The sequence below is a fragment of the Bubalus kerabau genome, chromosome 1, assembly GCF_029407905.1.
Source record: "Bubalus kerabau isolate K-KA32 ecotype Philippines breed swamp buffalo chromosome 1, PCC_UOA_SB_1v2, whole genome shotgun sequence".
Lineage (NCBI taxonomy): Eukaryota > Metazoa > Chordata > Mammalia > Artiodactyla > Bovidae > Bubalus > Bubalus kerabau.
Genome location: NC_073624.1, coordinates 186,693,738 through 186,705,199, shown reverse-complemented (window position 1 = coordinate 186,705,199; position 11,462 = coordinate 186,693,738). Strand labels below are relative to the sequence as shown.

Sequence of the window (11,462 nt, the reverse complement as noted above, 5' to 3'; positions counted from 1 at the left end):
TTTGCAGGAAGGCCAGGATCTGCTTGGGAAGCCCAGGACCACACCTGCCTCCCCACTCCTCCCCCTCCCCAGACCAGGAGCATTCCCAGCTGAACACACAGTCACAGGCTAGAGGAGCAGTTTCCTTTATTGAGCCCCTTGCTGGTAGCCCCAGCCCACCTTCCCCTCTCTTCGCCTCGGCCTCTGGGCCTCCAGTAAATAAGTCAGCTGAGCTCCTCCAGCTGCTGCAGGGCCCTGGGCCGGCCATCTTTAGCCACTGCAGCCACAGGCCGCCGCCGAGAGCTGGGGCAGCCGCTGCCAGCGGTGGTGGTCATCGAGAAAGGTCACGTCGGCGTAGCGGGTGGGCCGGCAGCAGGGTCCTCCATGGGCTCGGCCCTGGCCCTGCAGTCGGGCCAGCGTCAGGCCGTGTTGGGTGCGGGCACCGCGGGGACAACTGCCGGCGCAGTAGCGGAAGATGACCGTCTCCTCCGACATGTAGCCCAGGCCCAGCTCGGCCACGGGCAAGGACAGGCTCCACAGCTGGCACGGGCTGGTCAGGGCTCGGCGCAGGCGGGCCCCTGCGGGGACAAGGGGCAGCTGACTGCAGGCAGAGTCTGGGCAGAAAGGAATTGGGGAGCATGCAGGGTTCCGGGAGTCCTTACCCAGCTGTGGCCTCTGGGTCTCTCTGTCCACCGCTGGCTCGGATGAGAGCTCTCTCTCCACCACCAGAGCCTCCCAGGCCCCCTGGCTCCCACCAAGGTCCAAGTGGAGGATCAGGAGAAGCAGAGAGCCTAGCAAGACTCTTCCTGTGGCCATGGTGATGGGCAGGTCCTGAGGATGTGGATGCCCGGCACCCTCAATTTATCCCCCCTCTGCCCAAGCTGGGGAATTAACCTCATCACTTCCGGCTGCTGCTCGTTGCAAAGGCTCCAACGTCGCACACCTCAGGCCCAGGCAGCCCCGCTCCTCTGCCCCACACCCCATCCTTCCAAGAGTTAAGGGCGCACACCCCCTCACACACACACCCCATCCAGACATTCCACAGACCCATTTCCAACACCCCCTCCACCCCCTGATTTACGAGTGCTGTGTCGGCAGCCAGGGCCGAGCTCAGGGAGGGCAACTCGGGGTCCCCACCCCACCTGCTGTCTGGAGGGAGGGTTGGGGGGCCCCATGGGTCTCCCAGTGGGGGTCCTCCCCTCTCGGGCAGGATACTGGGGCCCAGTAGCCCCCACATTGTGCACCAGGTAGAGCGGATGTGCATGCAGGGAAGAGGTGGGTGAACTGACGGGGAATCCATCATGGCTCCTGCCTGGAGGATTAAGACATCATGCCCTGCCTCCGGGTCTGGCCCAGGCAGTATCAAAACAGGAAAAGGGAGAGGCCAGGGGACTGCCAAGAGCTGGGACACCAGGTGCAGGAAACTCACCCTGCAGGGACTCCTGTCTCTGGAAGGCCAACCTGAGTCCCCTGGGACCCCAGCCCTACCTGGGGTTGGAGGACATCAGAACAGGAAGGGAGGTTAAGCTCCGCCCTGGTTCCAGTAATCTCCCAGCCCTTCTCCATCACCCTGGGGAAGTGAGCCTCCATCCTCAGCCATGAAAGGGGGCTAACAGGGTCCCTCCCACATGAGGTCCTGAGGACAGACAGAGGACATATTTAGTGTGTGGCAGGGTGCCTGGTACCAAGCAGTTAAGAGCCTCTTAGAAGCTTCCCTGGTGGCTCAGCAAAAAATTCACCTGCAATGGAGGAGACTCAGGTCTCGATCCCTGGGTTAGGAGGATCACCTGGAGAAGGAAATGACAACCTACTCCAGTATTCTTGCCTGGAGAATCCCATGGACAGAGGAGGCTGGTGAACTATACAGTCCATGGGGTTGCAAAGAGATGGACACGACTGAGCGACTAAGCACACACAAAATGCTTGAGGCAAAGGAAATAAGAGCATCTTTTTTATTTTCAGTTTAAAAAAATTTTTAGGCCATGTCCTATGTCATGCAAGATCCTGAACAAGGGATCCAACTTGTGTCTCTGCATTGGGAGTCCAGAGCCTTAACCACTGTACCACCAGGGAAGTCCTGAAATACAAGCAACTTGTGTAGGTTTGACACGGTGCTTGAACTCAATGCAGGCAAGACCAGATTAAAACTCAGGTAAGACTGCTCCTAAGATTAGCAAACATCAGAGTCTGCTTACCCATGGCTGGGGGTGTGTGTGTAATGGGCACGCCTCTTGGTAGTATAAACCAGTGGCAGTTGAACACTGGCTACAGAAACCACCAACCCCTTTGATCCAGGACTCGTGCTTCAGGAACGCATCCATTTCAGGTGGGCCAAGATGTGAGCTGGGGGCTTTTCATTGCCCTTTGTATCAAGAAGTAGGAAAGGACCGCAGCACCACCCATGGGGGACTGCTTCAGTGATTTTGGTGTGCTTTTTTCTTCTCGACTGCCTGTTGAGACTACCTTCAGATGGGGGGTGTGGGTGGGAGGAATGTCACTTATACAAAGTCACCCAGAATTAAGAGAAAAAGGTGGGGTTTGAACCCCAAGTCCTGCTGAATGCAAGGCTCCTGATCTGAACCACTGGGGCACATAGACTGGTGTGGTGGGGGAGGCCTCAGGCCTCAGTCCACGTGGCAGGCAGAGCAGGGGTGAAATTGTCAGGGTAAGGGGCAGACACTTCCTTCACAGAAGTCCTGGCAGAAGGATGGGAGGGAGGTTGGAACGAAGTGGGACATTCCTGGGAATTAGCCGGACATCTCAGGCATTCCGACTCGGCAGCCAAGGGCCTGTAGAGCTGGGTGGGGAGGTTTTCCACCTGCCGTCTCCAGCATCCTGCCACCAGCCGGATCACTCAAACAGGGGTTTCAACGTTGTTCCTGCTGCCAAGTTCCATTTCCAGCAACGTGACTCTCCACGAACGTAAAGAACCCTCTTGCTTACAGAATGCCTAGCCATACTTGATAAAATAAACACCTTACCAACTTATGAGACTCTAAGGGAAGCCCCAGAAACCCCACTGCAAAGTTGAAAAGTAGTGTCCAGATGCCAAGACCAGTAACAGGGCTTTGGGATTTTGTGGCCATTTGGGACAGAATCAAGAGCTGAGAATCTTAGAATGACACATCTGGGGCGTGTGTGCATGCTAAATTGCTTCAGTCATTTCCGACTCTTTGCGACCCTATGGACTGAAGCCCGCCAAGCTCTTCTCTCCATGAGATTCTCTAGGCAAGAGTACTGGAGTGGGTTGCCGTGTCCTCGTCCAGGGGACCTTTCTAACCCAGGGATCAAACCCCGGTCTCATGTTTCCTGCATTGGCAGGCAGGTTCTGTACCACTAGCGCCACCTAGAAACCACTTCTGGGGCACCTGGTGGGCACATGCAAAAAACCATCTGGAAGAACTTGCCTGGAACTTCCTTGGTGGTCCAGTGGCTAAGGCTCCATGCTTCCAATGCAGGGGGCCTGGGGTTCGATTCCTGGTCAGGGAACTAGATCCCACAGGCTGCAGCTAAGACCCAGCACAGTCCAATAAATAAAAACAAATATTATTAAAAAAAAAAAAAGAACTTGCCTGCAAAGCGGGCCAGCCAGGAGCCCCACAGACAGAGCCTGGAAGTAGGAACAAGTCCCCTATCCTAGGTCACAAACACGATCATAAAGAGGCATCAGAAAACAACAGGATACCCATCTGCTTCAGGTACTAGGTGAGTGTGATGGAGACTGTAAGACAAGGATGTTTAAACTAACAATGGAAAAGAAGGCATCAAAAACAGAAGGGGCCATACACTCAAAACAGACCTACTGATCTGAAAAAGAAAGATACTTTGCAGAACTGAAAGACAGTGACACTAAGTACTTATGGGTTTGTGCACATGTGCTCAAGCATGTCCGACTCTTTGCGACCCCATGAACTGTAGCCCCATCAGGCTCCTCTGTTCATGGGATTTCCCAGACAAGAATACTAGAGTGGGGTGCCATTGCCTCCAGGGGAACTTCCTGACCCAGGGATTGAACCTGCGTCCCCTGCACAGGCAGGCAGATTCTTCACCGCTGAGCCACCTGGGAAGCCCTACTTTTAATGGGTTCAGGTGGTGGATAAGCCACAGCTGAAGAGAGAACCAGCCAAGTGGAAGACAGAGATGAAAGAAATCAGCCAGCAGCTCCACGGAGGAGGCTGAGGGGGTAAGGAGAGGATTAAGTTCTAAGAGGCGTCAACAGGCGGCAGGATGAGAGGCAGCGAGTGTGGGAATAAAGACCCTGAGGATTGTGGAAAACAGAGCCTGTTTATTGGGGGAGCGTCACTCCTTGAGGGAGAAATGCATCTTGTCATTGATCATCTTGCGCTCAGGGTTCAGGCGCTTCAGGATCTGAGCCAGAACATTCACTGTCTGCTCGCTGCTCAGCCCCGTCTTCTTGGTCTGGAACTTCTTCAGCAGGTCCTTGGTGGTCATGGGCTTCCGTGTCAGGTAGCGGCGCACAGCATCTTCAGTCACTTGAACATCGCTGGAGGTGGGGAGCTGGGTGTCAGCGGGCGTCCTCTGTCCCTGAGCCCCCTGACCCCCACCCCTCACCGGACCCTGCCATCCTCGCCAACTTACCCACTGCTGGGGGTTGACTTCCCAGACTGGGGCTGAGGAGTGGATTTCCCGGACAAGCTCTGGGGCCCGGTGTCCAGTCGCAGCCGCTTGGCTGCCGGTGTTTCGCTGGTGCGCTTCCCTGTGGGAGGTGGCGGTGGGACTGAGACCAGGTCTGGGAGGCTGGACCACGGGGTAGGGGGGTGGGGGGCAGTGCTGGGATCATGTGTGCAAGGGGCTCAGAGGATGCGGAACAGGAAGACCAGGATGGGGTCAAGAGGGTGGGCGGGGTGGGATTGGGGGGTACTACTCACCCTGCTCCAGCTTGCTGGCAGCTGCACGGAGGGTGGAAGAAGTACTGCCTGCTTCAGTGCTGGGTGTGCCTGGCCGGCTGTTACCCCGGGAACTGCCCCCTGATGGCTTCCGCTCCCTTTTGGGGGGTGTCTTCTTTTTCTGTGGAGATCGCAGCTGAGCACACATGTCGGGAGAGGGCCCCCCCACCGTCCTCCCTGGCTGGCCCTGCCTCGGCTGGGCCTTACCGCCATGAAGAGTGCCGAGGAGGCTTCACTGTCGATGTCACTCTCCTCTGAGCTGTCGGACTCCTCGCTGCTGTCTGCAAAGGGCCAGAGGAGGGGACGTCAGGACCGGAGACCCCTGAGCCAGCCCTCGGCCCTGTCTCAGATCACACCTCAGAGGCGCCAACCCACCTTTCCTCCGCTTCTTCTCCTGCGGCGTGGGCGCCTTCTTCTCCTCCTCTTCCTCCTTGTCCTCCTCGGGCGGCTTTTCCTCCTCACTCTCTTCGCTGCTCTCACTCTGCTCATCCACGCCCTTGGGGCCCTCCTCCTGCTGGGTGGCCTTGGGCTTGCCTTCCAGCTCATCCTGGGAGCTGCTGTAAGACAGAGAGCGGGCAGAGGGTGAGTGAGCGCGTCCGCAGGCCGGCCCAGGGTCTCACACCCGCCTCCCGCCTGCCTCACCTGGAGCCATCGGACATGTAGTCCACCTCCTGGCCCTCGAAGTCCCCGTCATCACTGTCCTCAAAGGCCTCATCATCTGAGCCCTTCTTCTTCTTCTTCTTCCGGCCTCCCTTGCTGGGTGGTGCCTTCTTCTTGGTTTTGGGGGCTCTGCCACCTGGGGAAGGAGAGACAAGGTGAGGGGATCAGATGGGCATGCATCATGTTGTGTGTATCTAATGATGCCTGGATTTCTCAGGGGCTGTGGTGATGCCAGGACCAGCCCCAATTCCTCCAGGAGGCAGAGAGCTGGCCCAGGGTTGTACCAATCACCCACCGCCAAGCAAGCAATCCCAATTCTACACCCCCAGCCAACCCCTTTCTCTAACTCACACTCAGGGCCGCCATCCCTGCCCTATATCACCTGTGCCAGCCAGCCACCGGGCAACCAGAGACCACCCCTTGGCCCAGAGCCTGCTGGCATGACTCAAACTGGCCAGTCCTAAGGCCATTCCCATGGAAATCCCATTCGAGGCCATGGCCGAGAGAGACCTTCCTGGGGTCTCCTAACCAACCCTGGTGCTTCCCTCAGCAGCCAAGTTCCTGGGAGGATCCAGGGGTCTGCAAGTAACCAAGCAATCCTTTCAGGGGCATTCACTTTTCTGAATCATCACACAAGACCTGAATTAATTACAACTGCCGCCCCAGCAGCCCAGGGCTGGCTCCACCCGCCTCACCCTCCTCGCCGCTGGCCTCGCTGTCATCGGACGACATCTCCAGGTCATCCTCCAGGTCGTGGATGCGGAGCTCGCTGGCCTTCTTGCGGCTGCGCTTCTCCTTCTCCTCATCCTCCTCGTCCTGGTCCTGGTCTTTCAGTCGCCGCTGCTGCATGATGCTGAAGTGGTTCAGGACCTTGTTTCTCCTGTGGGGCAGGGGGCAGTGTTACAGCAGGGGCTGGCAGCAGGCCTGGCTCCGGGGACCCTCTGGGAGTGGGCTTCATCCACTGGTGCCTCCCTGCACCAGGTGTGCCCCAGGGGAGAGCCACTGACACCACTTAGGTGATGAGCGGGACGACCTGACCCCACACGTGAGGACACAAGCACGTGGCAGAAAGACCCTAAGATCACACAGGGAGAGCTGGCCCTCCTTTGGTTCCTTGTCTGCCCAGAGTCCCTCAGGAGAAGGTCTCATGTGATGCTGACCCCCTAGCACTGGATCCACCTCCCCACTTCTCCAGTCCACCTCCCTGCTATCTTCCAATCCATCTGCCCCCTGGACTAGGTGCTCCTGAGCAGCGGAGAGATCTGGCTTGCTCACTGCCAAGTCCCCAGCTCCCAGCCGGGCACAACGTTGGAGGCGGGGGGGTGCAACCCTTTTCCAGGCATGGCCCCATCACTCACCTCTCCCACTCCTCCTCAGCCTCCTCGGCCGTGAGCGTGCGGTGCTTGGCCAGTGGCGTGAAGTTATACCAGTTGTGGACAGGGAAGGCCTCGAAAGCCCCATCAGGGCACTGGGTGAAGATGTAGTAAGAGGTATTTTCTGTCACACCGCCCTTCTTTATGCCCTTGAACCTGCAGGGAGTTCAAGGTCACGGTCTGTGTGGGGAAGAAGGACCAGCGCTACCCCCAGACCACACCCCCTGCATCCCTCTCTCCAGGGCCACCTGGGTTCTCCCAGCAAAATCTGAGGCTGGAAGGCTGGCCCACTGACTGCCTGAGCTAGGATTCCCACATCTGGAAAGGGGGGGCTCCCTGCCCTCGCAGAGCAGGCTTAGGGCTCCTGTGCACTATACACGTCATGCTCCTTTCTGGAAGGACCTGTTAGATGGGCCATAAAGAGCACAGAGCTCTACTGTCAGACCCCTCTGGATTCCTGTCCGGAATCCTCCTTGAACCACTGCCAGCCCAGCCCCCTCCGGGCCTCCATCCTTCCCCTTTTCTGCCCCCCCAATGTGGAGGCAGTCTTACAGAGTGCCCCTTCCCCACCTACAGCCTTCAGGCTGCCCTGGGCCCCAGCCTACCCACGGTCCAGCTGTGGCCTGGCACTCCCAGCCCTCTCAGTCCACCCATTCTGCCACTCGCATGCGCTGTGACAGTCCCTGGGGCTTGGTGTTTCACGCCTTCGTGCTCACTGTTCAACCGGAGTGCCCTTCATTTCCCTTAATCTCTGTCCTCCCCACGGTTCCCAACCCTCAGCTCTGGGCAGTCCTTGGCTGGGCGCAGGAGGACCGCAGGCTGGGATTCCTGCATCCCTAGCACACACTCGAGCATCCCCTTGGCTCATCTTCCCCAAGAAAACCCCTTCACGGGAGGATGAGCTGTCACCCCCAGCCGTAAGACCTAGAAGTTCAGCCAAGGGCACCGGGGAGTGGCGGGAGGGGCACTTACTTGCGGCCTGATTTGCCGTTGACCCGCAGCAGCCAGGGCTGGTCCTCCGGACGGAACTCCTTGAGGACTATGCCGTACTTCTTCCTCCGCGCCTCCTCCCGGAGCTTGCGGTTGAACTCGCTGCCGGCGCCCGACTCCGGCATCTCCTCTTCTTGGTAAATCTTCTTATTGCTCAGGTCTCGTTCCAGCCGGGCCTGGGAGACGGAAGGCGACACTTCTCATCAGGGAGCCCGCTCTCCATCCAACAACACCCCTTCCTCCCCGCAGGCTGAGCAGTGGACCCTCAGAGCCAACTTCCCACTTGGCGAAAAGAGGCTCTGTGAATGTGGGCGAAGGGATCTGTCTAAAACCCCCTGCGATGTCTGTTCTGGCAGCTTTTTGAAAGTTTGAAGTTATTTCCAAATGAAAAAATTAAAAAAAAAAAAAAAAAAAAGACACCCCAGAGTCCAATCACTTCTCGTAAACTTTGCTGCAAACCCCATCACAGGCTCACCTGGTCCAGAGCCTTCACCTCCGCCCTGTTCTCCCTTCACTTGCCCTCAACCCCACAGTGGACAAATCTCTTTACAGACTGTTTGTAACCCTTTAATAGCTCCTGCTATGGATGAATGTTTGCGTGCCTCCAAAATGCCTTCTTTTTGGCTGTGATCTGGGACTTCTGGAATCTTAGTTCCCCCACCAGGGATGGAACCTGGGTCCCCGCAGTGAATGGGCTAGAGTCCTAGCTGGAGTCCTAACCACTGTATCTACAGGGAATTCCCCCAAAATGCATATAACCTAATTTCCAGTGTGATGGTATTTGGGGGCGGGGCCTCTGATAGATGATGATTAGGTTGTGAGGCTGCAGCCTATTAGGAGTGGGTAAGTGCCCTCTTTAATAAAGGATTGCAGAGTGCTGTGTCCCTCTTCTGCCAGGTGAGAGTACAGTGCAAACGCACCAGCTATGAACCAGGAAGCCTGCCCTCACTAGACACCAAATCTGCTGGCGCCCTGATCTTGGAGTTCCAGTCTCCAGAACTGTGGGAAATAAATGTCTGTTGTTTATAAACCACCCAGTCTCTGGAATTCTGCTAGAGCAGCCTGCAACAACTAAAACAGCTTCTAAAGACCGCTCTGGAGTCTCCAACAACACGGAGTCACCTCTAGGAGGCAGCCCCCTCCTCCCTTGCCCAGATAGATCTCCACCCCAAATGCCCATCAGTGGGCACAAATTTCAGGAGAAAGCCTCCTGTAAGGCCATACATATCTTGTTCTCAGGGGTGCCCAGAGGCTCAGCCTGGGCCTTAGTTATCGTTTATCTGCACATGGGGAGAGTGGAGGATACTAAGCCTCAGTTACTATCACAACCAAGCAACTATTACATCAAATCCAGGGTCACGTTTTCTCACACCCTCAGAACTCAGACTTACCTGATTCCAAGTAGTGAGGTTGACTTTATCGGCTGCATTGAAAGCCATGATATTGTATTTTTTGGTGGTATTTCTAGAATGGACAAAAAGAAGAGGCAGTGCTCAGTCAATCATTCATTAATTCAGTAAACCCTCCCAGGCTCAGTCCTTTGTGCTGGGCAACACTGGGGACCCATGAAAAAAACCAGAGATCAGTTAGGGACAAATATTTCTGGGAACCCAAGATGGGATAATTGGGAACTCAGCCCTGGGCAGTGGGGTGGACAGGCAGGGAATGCCTCCTGAAGGAGGAAAATACTGTAACGGAATTTCGCAGGATCAAAAAGAATCCATCCAGTAGAGTCACTGTTGCCATTCCTGGCTGAGGGAGGCTTAGGCAGGGAGGTTGCGTGTTACTGTGTATTAATGTACTCATTCATTCACTCTATTAAAAAAAACAGTGATGCCCCAGAGGCCTCGGCTCAACCCCAGCCCTGGAAGAAGAATCAGACACTCCTGGAGGCTCGAGATTTTAATCCTTTTCTGGAGGGAGAGGGGGCTGGTAGGATCAGGGACTTACTTGGGAACTCGGACGACATACTCAGTGACATTCTGGCTGCTGGGGCCCTGAGGGGAGAGAAAGCAGGACAGTGAGTGAGAGGCTGCAAGAGGCCACCACCGGGACCGCAGCCGAACCGCCTTGCCGCACACTTACAAGGGCCGCCATGGACGATGGGCGATTGACCCGGGTCCGGTCAGAACCTCTTTCTTTACGCCTCCCTCGGGGTGCGCGTCCCTCGGTCCCGCGGAGGCCACCCTCGAGGTGCCGGGTCTCTAGCCTCGATCGCGGACCCTAAGCCCGGGATACAACCGATCCTGGGAAAAGCTATCCGGAGGCGGCTCTGGGTCGGCGATCAGCTTGAGACCGCCTGTGCCAAGTCTGCGCCTGCGCAGCCGCCTAAACCGGAATCGAAATCCTCCGGCAGGCCTAGGGGAAGCAACCTACTCCGAACTAAAGGTAGCACCTTCTGTATCTAGCGCTCTGGCGGCCCGCAGTATATATAGCACGAAAAATGCCATCAAGCCGATAACCTCATCACGCGGATAACCCAATCAGATGATGTGGAGACGCCCCCAGTGACATTACATCTCAGGACCGCGGGGTATCTTGGGAAGGAAGGGAGGAAACCCGCCACATTCGCGGCCTGTCGGGCTATTTGCGCATGCGCTACTTTACTACGGAAGTGAGTCGGAGGAGGCCGCGTTACCACAGCAACCGAGGCCTCCTTGGCAGCCGACTGCTGCGGCTCTACCTGAGCCTCTTTGGGGTTCATTTCTCCCCACAGGCCCCGGGGGTAGCCCTATCATCTCGCCAAATAATCGGGCCAGGGGCCCTTGTGACGTTGAACCGAACCAGGAGGGGTCAGGGCCTGTGTAGGGGATGGAGCGCGATCACCCCAGGGGCCACAGGCCGGTTGGGTATGTGCAAGTCCAAGCTGCCCCAAATAGGCAGGCCCCTGAAGCCCCAGAAGAAAGAAGGGAAACATCGCGGGGGTGATTGGCTTACTCGGGGGAAGGGGAGGAGGTCGTAGAGGGCGGGAGAATGCAGGTAACACCCGCCCCTCCCCCCCCCCCCAAGTCCAGGTGTCCACACGCCCTTCCTGCCGGCTTCCTACCTTATAGTAACACAACTGCGCATGCTCAGGGTCAGGTCTTCAGTGATCCACTTTAGCACCTGCTGGGCTTCCCTTGTGGCTCAGCTGGTAAGAAATCCACCTGCAATGCGGGAGACCTGGGTTCGATCCTTGGGTTGGAAAGATCCCCTGGAGAAGGGAAAGGCTACCCATTCCAGTATTCTGGCCTAGAGAATTCCATGGGTCACAAAGAGTCGGACACGACTGACTGACTTACATTCACTTTTAGCACCTGCTGCGCTGGGTTCTGGGAAGTCCGTGGGGAATGTAGGAAGCCAGCACTATAAACTACAGGTCTCCATAGATGTGTCTGATAGTTATGGACATTTACCTACTCCTCACTTGCTACGATTATGTCAGAAACTATGCCAAGTACTAGAAATACAGGGACAAGGAAGACAAACAGATTCTGTCCTCTTGTAGTACGTAGTCTGGCAGGGGAGACAAACAAGAACGAGTAAACGGGCAAACTCATTACTGATAGTGGCC

At 56.6% G+C, this 11,462-nt stretch overlaps 2 protein-coding genes across 2 annotated transcripts; both read right to left on the bottom strand.

Moving 5' to 3' along the window:
- PSPN (persephin) lies at positions 1-1,138 on the bottom strand. The gene is made up of 2 exons (XM_055546393.1): positions 642-1,138; positions 1-557 (listed from the first exon to the last, which is right to left on the bottom strand). Exons 1-2 carry the CDS (start codon positions 793-795, stop codon positions 250-252), a joined length of 462 nt encoding a protein of 153 aa, XP_055402368.1. The 5' UTR covers positions 796-1,138; the 3' UTR covers positions 1-249.
- Positions 1,139-4,244: 3,106 nt separating this feature from the next.
- Positions 4,245-10,404, bottom strand: GTF2F1 (general transcription factor IIF subunit 1). Its single transcript, XM_055546378.1, has 12 exons — positions 9,995-10,404; positions 9,860-9,906; positions 9,301-9,373; positions 7,892-8,085; positions 6,905-7,075; positions 6,242-6,426; positions 5,529-5,682; positions 5,262-5,443; positions 5,094-5,167; positions 4,869-5,007; positions 4,579-4,696; positions 4,245-4,483 (listed from the first exon to the last, which is right to left on the bottom strand). Exons 1-12 carry the CDS (start codon positions 10,004-10,006, stop codon positions 4,279-4,281), a joined length of 1,554 nt encoding a protein of 517 aa, XP_055402353.1. The 5' UTR covers positions 10,007-10,404; the 3' UTR covers positions 4,245-4,278.
- Between the last annotated feature and the right edge of the window lie 1,058 nt (positions 10,405-11,462).